This window comes from Leucoraja erinacea, chromosome 11 (assembly GCF_028641065.1).
Source record: "Leucoraja erinacea ecotype New England chromosome 11, Leri_hhj_1, whole genome shotgun sequence".
NCBI classification, from domain to species: Eukaryota; Metazoa; Chordata; class Chondrichthyes; order Rajiformes; family Rajidae; genus Leucoraja; species Leucoraja erinaceus.
In genome coordinates this window covers 15,251,660-15,269,291 of record NC_073387.1, presented here as the reverse complement: position 1 = coordinate 15,269,291, position 17,632 = coordinate 15,251,660, and the positions used below count along the sequence as shown (strand labels likewise).

The window sequence follows — 17,632 nt, the reverse complement described above, 5'->3', positions numbered from 1 at the left end:
TAGCTCTGGATAAACAGGCTTCAAATAAATTGATCTTCTTGAGTTACTCCAACGTTTTGTCTCTTAAAGTCCATGAACCAGTTCCACAGTTTGCAATGATGTATCCCTCTTGGGCCCACACCTTCTCCAGCCAACAATTGGCCTATCGGGGAGCCTCCGTGCCTAAAGTCATCTGTTCTGTTGCCGGCTCTTTGTTTGGGTTGTTTATTCTTACTTCCAGAAACCACCCACCTCCGCACAATGTCTGAAGAAAGGTCCCGACCCAAAACATCACCTATCCATGTTCTCCAGAGAGCTTCAAAACTGGAATCTGACCCGCTCAGTTATTTAAGCATTTAATGACCTCTTCATGTTCTCTAGAGATGCTGCTTGACCCGCTAAGTTACTCCAGCATTTTGTGTCTATCTTTTGGATTACAGTCACCACATCCAAATATATGGTTTCTGTAACTTCCCTCTCAGACTTTCGTGGCAGAAATGCTGCGGGAAAGAAAATGGTTCCACGTTCACTGGGTGCGAAATTAATAAAAAAGTTAGGAAGAAATTCTGACAAAAAGCTGGTTCCAAAAGCTGTCTCCAGGCAGGCCTCGTGGGAATCACACTCTCCAACGTTTATTGTCGGGACATTGTTGTTAGTCATTCCTCACTTACATGTGTGACCTCTGAAAGCACTAATGTGAGCTGGCACTTGCAAAGTCAAAGGCAAGGTTGGGCTTAGACACTTAGACACCTGGCCTTGTCACCCTTTGATTTGCTACTTTTGATGTTTATCACCTCGGCCGTTGCTGTGTTACAGGTGTAAAAAAAGCACAAATGCAGTGATGGGGATCCTTTGATTTTTGGAAAGTGCACTCTTTGTGATGAGAGCTGGGGGAAGCATTTGGCTGCTTTGCAGGTCTCCCCATAGGCAGGCATTTGAAGAGGACACTCACGTCCTTGCCAACTCCTGTCTCGCAACTCTCTGCTTGAAGGCACACAGTGGCTCAACTGGTGCAGTTGCTGCTCATAGTGTAAGTTTAGAGATACAACGTGGAAACAGGCCCTTCGGCCCACCGAATCCATGCCGACCAGCAATCACCCATGCACCAGTTCTAACCTGCACACTATCAACACTAAACCTGCATGTCTTGGAATGTGGAAGGAAACCGGAACACCCAGAGATAACCCACATGGTCACAAGGATAACGTCCAAACCGACAGCACCATTAAGCCAGGATCGAAACCGGGTCTAGAGCTGTAAGGTTGCAACTATGCCTCTGTGCCACTGTGCTGCCCACTAGTGCCAGAGACCCAGGTTCAATCATAATTTGGGTGCTGTCATTGTGGAGTTTGCACATTCTCGCTGTGAGAGGTTATCCTCTGGGTGCTCCAGTTTCCTTCCACATCCCAAAGAGTCAAGACTGTTTTATTATCATTTGTCCCAAAATGGATCTATGAAATTTTTACTTGCTGCAGCACACAAAACGTGCCGGATAATTGGTTAATTGGCCTCTGTAAAATTTGTTCTGTATTGTGTGGGGAGTGGATGCAAAAGAGGGTTAGTGGATAACTAACGTGAACAGTGATTGATAATCAGCTTGGACTCAGTGGGCTGAAGGACCTATTTCCAAACTGCGGTATCCTTCCACAAGGTAGACAAAAATGCTGTAGAAACTCAGCGTGTGAGGCAGCATCTATGGAGCGAAGGAAATAGGCAACATTTAGGGCCAAAACCCTTCTTCAGACCCTTCCACAATGTGTTCACTGCTCCTTAGCTCCCTCTGCAGGTTCTAGTGTAAACCTCCACCATTCTATTCCCTCCATGACACCAGTGGAGGGGCAAGAGGATTTGTTCATCTCACATTCATATTCCTCAGTTCTTGAATGAGTGAAGCTTTCTGGGTTAGAGTTCTGGAGGTCATGGTAGAAGCATGAGAAAAGTTGGTAATGACCACCATTAATTCCTCTATCCTCTTAGAGGATTTCAATAAGAAGTTTGCTAATGCCATTTTACAACCATAAAGACAGTGCAGATTCATTTGTATCTGGGCAGGGATTCTCATTTTACTCTAAATGTTTGCTCCAGAGCAGTTGGATGGGACAGGTTTAAAATGGGTAGACTCACAACATGGAAACAGGCCTTTCAGCCCTCCATGTCCGTGCCGACTAACGATCACCCTGTACTCTATCCTACACACTACAATTTTTACCGAAGCCAATTAATCTACAAACTTGTATGTCTTTGGAGTATAGGAAGAATCCGAAGCACCACGTAAACCCACGTGGTCACAAGGAGAATGTACAAAGTCTGTACAGACAGCGGCAATAGTCAAGATCAAACCCAGGCCTCTGGTGCTATAAGGAAGCAACTCTACTGCTATGCCACTGTGCTGCCCTAGGTTAGGATAGGTTTGGAAGGATATGGGCCAGACTCAGGCAGGCGGGACTAGTGTAGATGGGGCATATTGCTCGGCATGGGCAAGTTGAGCCAAAGGGCCCGTTTCCACGCTGTATGACTCGGACTATTGCAGTTTGTATTGTCAGTCAGTCTGAATCAAATATTGCAAACATACAGCACCAACGAATGCATTTTTGATTATTCCAGATGACAAAAGTCTTGCTTTCTTTGTGTGGGGTCCTGTAATGGGATTTGCTGCTTATTGTTGGTTAGTTATCTTTGGCCTAGAAGAGGAGTTGAGCCCATGGATCAGTCACAATCACGTTAAATGGTGTGACTGGCTTGATGGGCCTAATGGCCTCCTCCTGCTCCATTTTTCAAGTATTGTTTGCAGGCTCGAACATGTGGAGCCAATCGATTCAAGAATGTTGTGGGCGGTAATGATAATTACATAACAATTCCCTAGCGCATGTTGTTTTAATTATCCTGTTTAAATGAACTATTGGATTTGCTTTTGAAATAACCCAATAGATGTAATTATTGTGCTTCAGGTTAATTTGTAATCAGGAACCACTGATACCCAGGTCATTCTCTCTTTCTCCACCCCCCACCGTTGAGAAGTAGACACAAAAGATTGAAACCACATTCAAGCAGATTCATGAACAGCTTCAGCTTCATCCCTGCAGTTATCAGACTCTTGAACGGACCTGCTAAAGATGTATTTTCAATCTTCCAATCTACTTTGTTGCGGCACTGGCGCTTTTTTATAATCCACTCTTTCTCTGTAACGCTATCTTCTGCACTCTCTTTCACTACCTTTTCTACTTATGTATGATATGATCTATCTCGAAGGCACGCAAAACAAAACTTATTTTACCATATATTGGTTCATGTGACAGTAATAAATCAATGCCAATTATTCTGCTCTGATATGTGAGATAAAACATGGCAGACTGATGCACCTCTGATGAGTGCTTTTGTGATCATAACATCATGTGATAGGAGTAAAATTAGGCCATTCCGTCAAGTCTGCTCCGCCATTCAATCATGGCTGATCTATCTCTCCCTCCTAACCCCATTCTCCTGCCTCCTCCTCATAACCTCTGACACCTGTACTAATCAAGAATCTATCTGTCCCTGACTTTGGCCTCCACATCCTTCTGTGGCAAAGAAATCCACAGATTCACCACCCTCTCACTAAGAAATTCCTCCTCATCTTTCTAAAAGAAAGCTCTTTAATTCTGAGGCTATGACCCCTAGGTCTAGTCTCTCCCATGAGTGGAGACCTCTCCACATCTACTCTATCCAAGCCTTTCACTATTCTGTACATTTCAAGAAGGTCCACCCTCATTCTTCTAAACTCCAGGCCGTCAAACGCTCATGGTTACAGTAGATCATGGTCTTCATTGAGAAGCTGTGCTCAGGTTTCCCTGAGAAACAACACAACTTCCATGGTCCCCAATGGTAACAGTGTGTAGCACTTGGCAAGGAAGCTAAGAACTCGAGGACTAGTCCTTTGCGGCGCACAGTCCACACGTGCCATCTACAAAAAGCAATAATGCGTGATGAAGAATGACTGATGAAAGGAAGGGAGTGTAATCCAAGTGCACTACATCTACTCTGGGTTAAATCTACAGAGCAATTTTAATTCTCCCTCCTCCACCCCCCCCCCCCCCCCCCCCCCCCATCCCCCAAACATTCTGAGAACAAATTTCAATGTCAAATATACTAATTTTGGGATGTCCGTGAGTATGAATACATATGTCTCATTTAATCTTATTATTGTTACATGTACCGATATGAAAAGGTTTTGTTTGGGTGTCATCCAAGCGAATCAGATAATGCTATGCATTAATAAAATCAAGCCAAACACAGGTACTATAGGCAAAGAGAAAGTCGCAGAGAACAGAATCCGTTTTTTCGGTCTAGAGAAAAGAAATCCAATGTCCGCAATGAGGTAGTTTGGAGAACCGGGACTCTAGCTAATGGAAGGTACAGTTCAAAAGTCTCATTTTAAAAAAGGGGAAGAAGCTGTTCCTGAGTCTGATGGTGCAAACTTTGAAGCTTCTGTATCTTCTGCCCAACAGAAGGGGGAGAAGAAGCGATGACTACGGTGGGAAAAGTCTTTGATTATGTTGGCTGCTTTCCCGAGGCAGCGTCACGTGCATGTGGTCGGGAGTATGATGTGTGTGATGGACTGGGTACATCCATAACACTCTGCAATTTCCAGCGGAATTGGGCAGAACTGTTTCCAAGTGTTTTTGTGTTCCACTGCGACAGGCAAATAAGGACAGTGCTGCATTCAATGCTGTATCGAGATGGTGATGTAATTTATGTAGTTATTCTTATAGGCCAAACCATGTGGAGCTAATTTGTTCAGGAATGCTATATGTGGTCGCAATGACATACTTCCCAAAAGCAAGTTGTTTCAATTATTCTCCACTTAATATGTTTGTATTTGTGGTATAAATAATAGTGATGAGATGAAAGCTTAGTACTTCTCATAAATTTGATTGATGGTGAGAAATTAAAGCTTTAAAAATTTGGTTCTGGGAATGTTTAAAGGATGTGATGTGGCACGGTAACTCTACTTCTACAAATGCCAAAATGATTGTGATCGCCCTTTACATGTAGATTGGTAAAGCTTGTAAACAGAGGCGATATCCTTCTGACTTGGCTAACAAGGCAACACTAAAAATAATGCATAATGGCTAACATTGTATTTGGCCTTTGCTGGCAATGACTGCAGTACTGTATGTGCAGCTTATTCGAGATGTGATAGATACAAAGTGCTGGAGTAGAGGCAGCACGGTGGTGCAGCAATAGAGTTGCTACCTTATGGAGACCCGGGTGTTCAATCCTGACCACTGGTGCTGTCTGTATGGAGTTTGTACGTGGGTTTTCTCCGGGATCATCCCACACTCCCACACTCCAAAGATGTACAGGTTTGTATGTTAATTGGGTTTGGTATCATTGTCAGTTGTCCCTAGTGTGTATTATGTAGTGTTAATGCGCAAGGATCACTGGTCAGTGCAAGTATGGCGGGCAAAAGGGCCTGTTTCCGCCGTGTATCTCTAAACTAAACTAAACTCAGTAGGGCAGGCAGAGAGAGGCCGCATGTAAATTGGAGGAACAGCACCTCTTATTTCGCTTGGGCAGCTTACAACCCAGTGGTATGAACATTGATTTTCCTAATTTCAAGTAACCCCTGCAATCCCACCCTTCTCTCCACCCACACCCCCACCACACACTTCCCCCACCTAGTCATCCTATTAGTGCCACTGTTCCGCATCCTTGTATTTCTTCGCTTTCACCTCTTACCCAGCCAACAATGAGCCATTGTGCCAAGCTGGCCATCCGCGAGTCACGGCGCCAGGCGGCGGAGGGCTCTACCCGGGCCAGCTGCCTGCCCCTTTTCCGGGGTTACGTCCGTGCCCGGGTGGGATTAGAAAGGGAATACGCCCTGTCTGTGGGCACCCTGAGGGAGTTTCGGGACCGCTGGGCTCCGCAGGGTGTTGAATGTATCCTCAATAAGGATTGTATCATAATTGTATAATAGTTTATTATGGATATATGTTTGTATTGTATTTATGGTGGTGGGTTCTGGCTTGTTTTATTGTAGTGTAAATATTATTTTTTAATAATTGAATAAATTTTTTGTGGGAAAAAAAAACAAAAACAAAAAAAAAAAACAATGAGCCATTGTGGGCTCCACCCTTCCCTTGGTCATCTGATGCTGGTCCTGATTTGTTCTGACCTTTTCTTACCTCCAGTTTGCTCCCCTCTTCTTTCAATCTGAAGAAGGGTCCCGACCCATCTTATTTCTCCAGAAATACTGCCTGACCCGCTGAGTTACTCCAGCACTTTGTGTCTACTTTCGCTATGAACCAGCGCCTGCAGTTTCTTTCCACACATTATTAGAGATGTAATTCATCTGTGATGAACTCTTGGCTAAGCTACATTTAAAATACGCTGTACAATGCTGGTTCCCTATTATACTACATACACACACTAGGGACATGTATATTTGGCACTGGGGTCCAATGTTATGATCATTATGGACAACAATCACTGCTGTGATCTCAAAACTGCTGGCACAATAAGGCACCTTTTTGAGGCACTGAAGAGCTTACAGGCTTGGGATTCATGGAAAGGAGTGAAAGATGAATTAATAAATGTCTTTAAAGTTTAGGAGAGGTTTGATAGAGATGTTGTTTAGTAGCATGCGGTTCAGTGAATACAGGACAGTCAGTTAAGCACACTGTCAGGTTGCATCACAGCTTGGTTTGGGAACAGCTTTGTCAAGACTGCAAGAAATTGCAGGCAGTTGTAGATGTAGCCCAGTCTATCTCACAGACCAGATTTCCCCACCATTGACTGCATCTATGCTTCACGCTACCACAGAAAAGCAGTTAACATAATGAAAGACTGGTTCCACATCCTGTCATTCCTTTTTTCCCTGCTCCCATCGGGTAGAAGATACAGAAGCCTGAAACCACACAGCACCAGACTCAGGAACAGCTTTGTCTCCTCTGTTATCAGACTCTGAATGGTCCATAAGCTGGGGTACTCTCTGATTCACCTCAAACTCGTTGCGGACATTGGACTTTGTGGCTGGGACTGGTGCACTACAATGCTGAGAACTATATTCTGCAGTCTTTATCATTGTCTTTGCTCTACCAATTGTACTTGAATGTGGCTTGATTGCATTTATGTACAGCATTATCTGATTTGATTGGAGTGCATACGAAGCAAAGCTTTTCACTGTATCACAGTACATGTGACAATAAAAAAACCTAATAAACCCCAAGGGATTTCATAAGACCATTTATGGAGAGTGTAAGAATGTGGAACGTGGAGTAGTTTCTGTTCTTTGGCATTGATGCAGTTAAAGGGAACATGTGTGCAGACATGCAGGAGAACGGAGCATGAACTATTCATGGGATTAAAGCCTAATTTTTGGAGTTTAAAAAGTGGCACAGACCACAATCAATAAGGCCTCTCTTTCCCTGCCATAGATTCTCCAAATCAGTTGAACAATTCTGCATTATGATAATTTCTAAACATGCAGTCTTATCCCCTTTTCCTCAATACATTTTAAGGCGAAGGGGGAAAGGTTTAATAGGAATCTGAGGGGTAACTTTATCACACAAAAGGTGGTGGGTGTATGGAACAAGCTGCCAGAGCAGGTAGTTGTGGCGGGGACTATTGCAACATGTAAACAATTCGACAAGTACATGATAGTGTGTGTAGGAAGGAACTTAAGATGTGTCTCAACCTGAAACAACACCTATTCCTTTTCTCCAGAGATGCTGCCTGAATCATTGAGTTACTCCAGCATTTTATGTCTAATTTAGGTATATAGGATAGGACAGGTTTGGAGGGATATGGGCCAAAATGCAGACGGGTGGGACTTTAGTAGATGGGAAATGTTGGTCGCTGTGGGCAAGTTGGGCTGAAGTGCCTGTTTCCACGTGTATGGAAGCTTTGTCATATGCAGACTAGGCAAATGACGTCATCAAAATGAGAAGAATTAACATTACCATTCCATTATGGGGATTTGGCTGTGCTCCAAGACTTACATTTCACAACTGGGAGAAGTATAGTGCCTTTGAATACACACTCTTTGCAAAGCTTGAGAAAAATGCTTGCTTCAGAATAAATTGTATCTTATATATAGGAAGAAACAAGTCTACTTTAAATTTCACTGGTGGCAGCCAATCAGTTCTGAAACTACAATAACTGAATGATGATTGTGAAGATCCTCGACTAAATTTAAACAACCAAATATTTCCAAGACATATGAAAGTAAATTGCTGCACGTTTGGTAGTCAAATAGCCTGCAATTCTATACTGAGCAAGATTACAGGATGTGGATATAAATATAGTTCTCTAGTGCTTTTTTTAGATGCAGGAAGTTACACAGGCTCTATTAAGATGAAAATAGTGTCAATATGGTCCTCCACAGGAGAAGGATGTAGAACATATCGAACAGTTCAGCAGTGAAGTGGACCTTTTAGCCTATGGTGTTTGTGGTGATTCTTTTAGTCACACTTGACTGTTTTTTCACTGCAGCCTTCCAATGGAGAATGCATTGTGGAGATTTCTTTACAGCGCTACGTCTAAGAAGTTAGATGTTTTTCCCCACTAAGTTGGAGTGCAATTGTCATCTTTTTCAGGATAAATCGGCACAGTGGCGTAGAGCCATAGCCTCACACTGTGTAAAGAGTGGATGCAAAAATGTAATAACATAAAACTATTGTGAACAGGTGATCGATGGTCACCGTGGACTCGGTGGGCTGAAGGGTATGTTTCCAGGCTGTATCGTTCAGTCAATCAATCAATCCCACTCCTCTGGAGAGAGAATTTAATTTGGGTTAGAACCCAAATTCTAGAAATTAAAGAGAAATATCAAACCCACTGAGCTCCAAAATGATTAATGATTAATGCCATGTTTTGAAGATCATTTGCAAGGTAAATCTTGCAAATGAATAGGTGTCTGATTGAAGTGGTTCGGTGTTGAAACAATTGGTTGAAACATTATTGCCCCATCTGTCCACCAACATTGGGGGGGCCCAGATGTTCTTGGTATCTGTCCATCCCAACCTGCCGGTAAAAATATAAAATAAAGTGACTAACCTTATGGTGATTTCTGTGATGTCTGTTTGTTTGTTTGTTCTATCCATGTTGAGTGATGGTTAAGATCCAAGGACCACTTTTCCAGACCTCCCCTCCCCCTGAGGGTGGGTCCATATTGTCCATGCCATCGTTGGGAGATGTGATCTCATGTTATCATCTCCCCCTGGTGGGGAGATCATGTCAGAACATTGAGGTGGGTGATTTAACCACTCAGTCCTGTTGTATTCAGTCTGAAGAAGGGTCCCGATTCGAAAGGTTCCCTATCCAGGTCCTTCGGTAATGCTGCCTGACCCGCTAGGTTACTCCAGCACTTTGTGTTTTATTCACGATTCCAGCATTTGCAGTTCCTTGTATCTTCTGTTGCACTTGACTCTACAGGGAATTGATGGCAGAGGATGAAATACAATACAATACAATGAACTTTATTTTTCCGTTAGGAACTTTGGTTTCTGCAGCCATACAACAAAAAGAAACAATTTACAAGACACACAACCAACTCAATTCACACAGACATCCATCACAGTGAATCTCCTCACTATGATGGAAGGCAAAGTATTGTCTCTTCCCTGCTCTCCATCCTCTCCTGATGTTAAAGCCCCCGGTGGGCGATAGTAAGTCCCGAGGCCGGCCAGCCCCATGACGGTAAGTCCGCAGGCTCCGGGACTGGAGCCCCCAGGTCGTTCCGGCAGGAGGCCGCTACACGGTGCTAGGCCCCAATGACAACGGAGACCTAACAGGGAAAAGGTCGGGTCTCCCGTGCAGGGAAGAGATTAAAAGTTTCCCCCATCCCCCCCCCCCCCCATCCCCCCCCCCCCCCCCACATATAAACAATATAAAACCCACAGCAAAACTACATATTAAACAAGACAAAAAAAAAGAAGGTTTATCCTAGATGATGATGCAAATAAAGTTTCATAAAAACAGAACATTCTGGAAACACACAGCAGATCAGATAGCATCCATGGAAAAAGGAACAAGAAACAGTCCAGATCAAAGGAATTGATTGGTATTGAGAAAGTGAGAAAATGGGTTGCAGGGAGGGGGGGGACAGGAGACGGATGTACAGCACCTGCATTTTTTTTCTGTTTTCAATCTCAGGATAAATGTTACTTGCCTTTCATAAGTTATTGGTTCCCTCTGGAGCTCCGGAGTGGCAAGGTTCGCTGAGGTTGGTTTACAGAATTGACAACTTGTCAATCCTCTAGTTTAACAATTCAAAACACTTTAATCCCTTTGTCTCACACCTTGTGTTTGTCCATCTCTGCACTTTGTCCAACCCCTTCCCCTCACATGTGTTCACCTATGACCTGCCATGCTTTGTCCTGCCCAAAGATCCTATAGCAGAGCAAGATAGGCTACTCCTGCTAAATGCAATGGACTGACGTGTAGTACGCTATGGAGGGGATCATGGGCATTTTTCCACGCCCATTTTAGCAACATGAGCCTACCTAACCCGACCCGACTCGCACTGTAATCAATGTTGCGGGGCAACAGTTTGTGTGGATTAGATTCATAAATCTGTCAGTTCAAACTTCTTGTCAAGAATAAAATTTGATTCTGGTAATTGTCTTTTTTAATGTTTTTTAAATCATTTCTTTTTAAATGGCTCACAAGCAGTGTTTGAGTTGATTTTGTAGTAACCGGAACTGACCCGACTCGCAGGGTGATTGACAAGGGGGGACTTTTTGTGCGTGATTATAAGGTTAGATTCATAATTCTGTTAGTTCATAATTCTGTTGATTCTTGTTAAAGAATAAAATGTTTATAAACACACATACATGAAAATTATATAAATGTATATAACGCACACAATTATATTTCTTCTAATCCAATAATGAACTTTATTTCAGACTAGACAAGGGACATTAAATAAGAAACATTGTAAAACTCCCTGCAACTTCACACACACTAGGCCTTATCCCCTCCCCGGCACTCTCTCGCCTGCCCCCTTACTACAATGTCCCCCCCCTACTATGCCCCTCTCCTCGCCACCCCGGACCCCGCACTCTCTCTCCTCGCCACCCCGGACCCCGCATTCCTTCTCCCCGCTGCCCCGGGCCCCGCACTCCTTCTCCTCGCTGCCCCGGGCCCCGCACTCACTTTGGCCGGAAGCAAGAAAGCGGAGCAAGATGGCGGAACAAGATGGCGGGGGCTGGTTGCTAAAATGAGGCATACAATCACCCATGAATCCGCCCATGAACGTACCTCACTTTTGCGTGAGAGTAACCCATCTTGCTCTGCTATAGGATCTTTGGTCCTGCCCTCCACTCTTCCAGCTTTCTTCCCCCCTCCCCTGCAATCAGTCTGAAGAAGGGTCATGAGCCGAAAGGACAACTATCCATGTTCTCCAAGGTTGCTGCCTGATCCACTGAGTTACTCCAGCATTTTTTGTCTTTCCTTGGTAAACCAGCATCTGTAGTTCATAGAGCGATACATTGTGGAAATGGGCCTTTCGGCCCAATTTGCCCACACCGACCAACATGTCCCAGCTAAACTAGTCCCACCTGCCCGCGTTTGGTTCATATCCCGCCAAACCTGTCATATCTAAACCCGTGTTAAAGAAGGAACTGCAGATGCTGGAAGATCGAAGGTACACAAAAATGCTGGAGAAACTCAGCGGGTGCAGCAGCATCTATGTAGCGAACAAAATAGGTGACGTTTCGGGCCGAAACCCTTCTTCAGACTGATCAGGTGACGTTTCGGGCCAAAACCCTTCTTCAGACTGAACTAAACCCGTTCCTTGTTTCTGCATCTTAACTGAGTTCTATTTCAATATTTCCGCATTTTTAAGCTTGTAGTCTTGGTGCACTGCTAGTCAAAATTACCAAGAGTGATGACCCTTGATGATCATCGATAGTTCAATTGAAACTGGGATTAAACATATAGGAATAATATTAAACATGCAGGAATAATAAACTTCCATTCCACTGCAAATTAACCATATAATATAATTAACTTTCCTTGCATTCCTTTGCATTGCAGAAGGGAGGAAATTATTTGACCTTGCCTGGTGGATTGTTTGTAATGGATGATAGTTGATCCAGGCACGCAAGGAGTTGTCTATAGACAGGTGGAGGTTGACAGATTAACTAACAAGAGTCATGTTGAAGACAAAGTAAATGTTAATAAGACAAGATTTACCTTCCTAAATAAATTACAATTCACACCATTTAATGAAAATTATAATTCAGGACTCTAATAGCGTCGGGTGGAATTTGCTCCCTGCGGCCGGGGCTCTGGAACCTTGGCCACGGCAGATACGTTCCCATATCCGACTTCCAAGGCCAACTTTGCAGGTCGGGTCCATTGGCGACCTAGGCAGAGTGTCCTGTTACTGTTGGACTACTCTTGGAGGCCATGGCTTCTATTGGTCTGGCTAAATTAATAATTCTGAAATGTTCTTGAACCAATTATGTTTAAAAATCGGTGGTGGACATGTACTCAGTGGCCTGAAGAACCTATTTCTGTACTGTTTCTGTCTATGGATAGGAGCTATCACCGTTTCACTTTCCTTGCATTCCTTTGCTTGGCAGGAGAGTCATTGAGGATCTGGACATGTAGCCACTTGAGTGTTATGATAAGTTTGAACATAATAACATTCTTTCCACCAGAACTCTATTCTGGAGGCTGAAAAGGACTAAATTCTGATTTTTCCAATATTGATATATGTTGCATATAGTATGCTTTACAGATTTGATACTTTCACATGCTTAATTTGCAAGTTGGCTTTCATTATTTTGTGATCGATTTGCTGTTTGTTTCATGGCTGGGTTGTTGACACTGCAGTTTGTATGCCATGGCGTGAGATCAGTGATACTGTAGATGGCAATGCACTGCCGTCTCGCACGGTTATCTACTAACTAATCAGTGTTATCAACGCAACACTGACTGTCTGTACAGTTTATCAGGAATGCATCAAGTGCATTTGTTCAGATTTTGGAGGTTTCTCCGCAATGTTCCAATGGATTGGATGTCATTCGCTTGCTTTGTTATTGTTGCTTATTTAGTGGTCTGGTGAATTTGAGGACTGATTTTACTGTAAGAAGTAGATGCAAATCGAGATTGCAACTGCTTTACAGAAACATTCAAGGATAGAATCTTCATTGATGGTATTGGAAGCAGAGATCAAAAATAAATCTTTAACATTAGAAGGTCCTTCAAACCACACTGCTATTGATTCTTAGTGGACCAACTGACTTTCAGCAATAGTGCTGCTCTTCATTTGAGAACATGTTTTTTATGCATTTAGATTTGGGTGACGTTGTTCACTGGGTATTTTACATGCAGCATGTTTTGTTGTGTTTTTCTACTAGAAGGCAAATGCCAAAAATACGGAAGAAACATGCAGCTGGTTTTCTCACTGTTGAGGTGTGGAAGCTCAATGTGTTTCAAAGCAGCAGTAATTGTGTCCAAACTTTGTGCAATCCTATTAAACACAGTGATTTCAGTTCCCCTGTAACGCAATGTCAAAAGCATGACCCACCCTGGCCAATTGATCCTGTTGAGTTTTCTGATGAAAGTTGTGTTATTCATCTCATTAGTGTTTCTTATTGATGTGTTGAAAGTTTTTGTCATTGTTGGTATTTGGTATAACAGGTGAAATCTCTGCAGTCAGTTATTTAAAAAAAATGTCTCTTTGTATTCTGATATGAATGAATAGATGTTCCAGTGTTGGTGCAAGGGTGCTCCAGGACATCTAAGGAACCTGAATAGGTTGGTAAGGATCACTACCCATGGCAGACATGTCCATTGTGTTAGAAAATCATGGAGATCCTCCAGGGTTTCAGATAGAATTCCCTTGTCTTGAGTACATATGACAATTAAATACTCTTGACTGGACATTATCAGTGATGACTCTAAAGGACATGAGTGCAGTCTCCAAAAACATCATTTTGGGGGAGTGTTTATGATCGTTCCATTCCACATGTAGGCTGAATGCAAAGAGGGTGATGTTTCTATGAGTATGGAGTCTAGTGATCCTTGCTAATGTTGCAGTGATCCACTGAGTTCAGTTGGTGCAGCCTGGAATAATCGAAAGGCCATGACGCTGAGAGTGAGACATAAACAATTGCAGAAGCCGGAATCTAACAGGCAGTGGGTCAGGCAGCAGAGGGACTGGATAGATGATATTTTGAACCAAGACCCTTCTTTAGGCTGAAAATGACCTTGACCTTCAAGGGCAAACCAGCCTATTTGTGTGAGGTTGTACTTGAGGTCATAGATGCACAACAGATATCAATGGGGACATGCAACGCCATTTATAAATAACCTATTTTCAGAAGAACAGATTGACCGATGTTCAACTAAATACTAAAAGTGCAGGAAATGCTCAGTGGGTCAGGTGGCATCTATGGAGAGGCAAACAAAGTTCTGATGATAGGTCATCAATCTGAAAAGTTAAACCTGTTCCTGTATCTGCAGATGATGGATTCTTTACAGCTCTATGCTGCTAAATGTTTCCGCATATCTATTCTTATTTCTTATATCTGATATTTTTTTGCCTCTTACGTTATTGGTAAAATATCATTGTTCTGTAAATAAAGGCAAACTATTGTTCTCCAGACCAACACAATAGGCTTGAAGCTCTGACCTAATCTTATTCCCATGTCCCTTTGAATAGGTGTCGACAGTCAGGATTAACTTTAAGGCAATATTGTTGATGAGGTGAGGAAATCTCCTTGCAGACACAGTTTGCATGTTGTATGACTGTTGATGTAATTTGCGAAGGTTTGTGCCAAAACAAACAAGCTAACCCAAGTAAAACACCATTGGAGTAATTCCAGGATACATGGACACTGAGAAGTGTGCTCAACATTTTTCTGAACTAATTTGCAACTCCATCTCCACAGCAAGATTATAAATGCTCCAAGGTCCTTTGAGGCCATTTAACATAGTGTCTCCAAAGATAGATACAAAAAGATGGAGTAACCTAGTGTCTCTGATCTTTGGACATCTCAATATGTTTCACATACAATTTTAAAGTGTAGTTACAGTGGCTTGCAAAAGTATTCATACCCCTTGAACTTTTCCACATTTTGTCACGTTACAACCACAAATGTAAATGTATTTTATTGGGATATTTTGTGATAGACCAACACAAAGTGGTGCATAATTGTGAGGTGGAAGGAAAATTATACATGGTTTTCAATTTTTTTTTCAAATAAAAAACTGAAAAGTGTGGCGTGCAAAAGTATTCAGCCCCCCTGAGTCAATACTTTGTAGAACCACCTTTCGCTGCAATTACAGTTGCAAGTCTTTTGGGGTATGTCTCTACCAGCTTTGCACATCTAGAGACTGACATTTTTGCAAAATAGCTCAAGCTCAGTCAGATTGGATGGAGGGCATCTGTGAACAGAAATGTTCAAGTCTTGCCAGGATTTAGGTCTGGACTTTGACTGGGCCATTCTAACACATGAATATGTTTTGATTTAAACCATTCCATTGTAGCTCTGGCTGTGTGTTTAGGGTTGTTGTCCTGCTGGAAGGTGAACCTCCGCCCCAGTCTCAAGTCTTTTGCAGATTCTAACAGGTTTTCTTCCAAGATTGCCCTGTATTTGGCTCCATCCATCTTCCCATCAACTCTGACCAGCTTCCCTGTCCCTGCTGAAGAAAAATCCATCCCCACAGCATGATGATGCCACCACCATGTTTCACAGTGGGGATGTTGTGTTCAGGGTGATGTGCAGTGTTAGTTTGCCGCCACACATAGTGTATTGCATTTAGGCCAAAAACTTCAATTTTGGTCTCATCTGAGCAGAGCACCTTCCTCCACATGTTTGCTGTGTCCCCCACATGGCTTGTGGCAAACTTGTGGGACTTCTTATGACTTTTTTCAACAATGGCTTTCTTCTTGCCACTCTTCCATAAAGGCCCGATTTGTGGAGTGCACGACTAATAGTTGTCCTGTGGACAGATTCTCCCACCTGAGCTGTGGATCTCTGCAGCTCCTCCAGGGTTACCATGGGCCTTGGCTGTTTCTCTGATCAATGCTCTCCTTGCCCGGCCTGTCAGTTTAGGTGGACGGCCATGTCTTGGTAGGTTTGCAGTTGTGCCATACTCTTTCCATTTTCGGATGATGGATTGAACAGTGCTCCGTGAGATGTTCAAAGCTTGGGATATTTTTTTATAACCTAACCCTGCTTTAAACGTCTCCACAACTTTATCCCTGACCTGTCTGGTGTGTTCCTTGGGCTTCATGATGCTGTTTGTTCACTAATGTTCTCTAACAAACCTCTGAGGCCTTCACAGAACAGCTGTATTTATACTGAGATTAGATTATACACAAGTGGACTCTATTTACTAATTAGGTGACTTCTGAAGGCAATTGGTTGCACTGGATTATATTTAGGGGTATCAGAGTAAAGGGGGCTGAATACTTTTGCACGCCACACTTTTCAGTTTTTTATTTGTAAAAAAATTTGAGAAACCATGTATCATTTTCCTTCCACTTCACAATTATGCGCCACTTTGTATTGGTCTATCACATAAAATCCCAATAAAATACATTTACGTTTGTGGTTGTAACGTGACAAAATGTGGAAAAGTTCAAGGGGTATGAATACTTTTGCAAGCCACGGTATGTATTTGAAAAATGAAATTCAGTAAACATTCACAATAGCAGACTTCTATATAGCAGATTTTGGTTATAACACGACATACTTCCAGATGCAGGAGTAGAGAGAGCGAACAGCATGAAAGCGTTGAGTACCAGGCCAGGCCCTGACGCACTGCATGAGGATCTGGGGACTCTGCAGCTCCCCACTCTCTGAATTCCTGCTTGTTGAACACCTCCTTGTAGTTCCTTCCTACACCTAACAGACACCATCCTCCCCCCCCCAGTCCATTATTACGAGGGCTTACTGTAATTACTTTTATACATTGCTGTTAGAAATTGCAAGGAAATAGTCAGATATAGGAATTTAGTGCTGGCCAATATTTAACAACGTTTCCTCGTGAAATACCTTGATGTTTCTTAAAAATCGGTGACAGGTGGAATCAAAACTATTAGCAGAATTAGCAGCCTTGACTTGTCACTAGTCTCAAACAGTATTGTTACTTTGATCCATGTGGAGTTGGCTGGAATGCTGTTAAATTGAATAGTGATGATCTAATAATGTGTTTTAATTCTTTAGGAATATTCAACAGTCTTTGAACATGAGATACGCGACGCTCTCCTTTCTATGGATAAACTGGTGCTATGTGTGGCAAGCAAAAGCAGAATTCTTCACATCCATAGGTAAGATTTATTGGAATGTTCATATTTTTGAGGAAGTTTTCCTGACCTGTGTTGCCACTGGGAATTTCTGCAGTCATTTTTGTTGGCTCAAGCCAGAAATGGTATAGTTGTACTGCTATCAGTTTCAATTAAAATGCATTGTAATAGTTGAATTATTTTTGTTAATGATCATACAGTGCTTATGGACAAAGGCCAATCTTCAAAACCTCTTCTGTTGGTTTCAAGAGGCTTCAGAACTGCTGTGTTGTATTCTTAGGAAAGTGTCTTGAATTTGGCATAAGGTTAGTAAATAAGGCTTGCCTTCATTGGTTGGAGCATTGAGTATAAGAGTCAGTAAGCCATAATGGTGGTCCAAATCTTCCTGGCATTGTTCTAAATAGT

The 17,632-nt window shown here is 42.7% G+C and overlaps 1 protein-coding gene across 4 annotated transcripts in view; it reads left to right on the top strand.

Moving 5' to 3' along the window:
• Positions 1 to 17,632, top strand: part of p4ha2 (procollagen-proline, 2-oxoglutarate 4-dioxygenase (proline 4-hydroxylase), alpha polypeptide 2) — a 120,142-nt gene that overhangs the window by 24,186 nt on the left and 78,324 nt on the right. For all 4 annotated transcript variants that reach the window (XM_055642701.1, XM_055642703.1, XM_055642700.1 and 1 more), the window contains exon 2: positions 17,148 to 17,251. In XM_055642701.1, coding sequence (XP_055498676.1) covers positions 17,170 to 17,251 — 82 coding nt within the window. In that variant the 5' untranslated portion in view covers positions 17,148 to 17,169. The remainder of the gene's footprint in view (positions 1 to 17,147; positions 17,252 to 17,632) is intronic.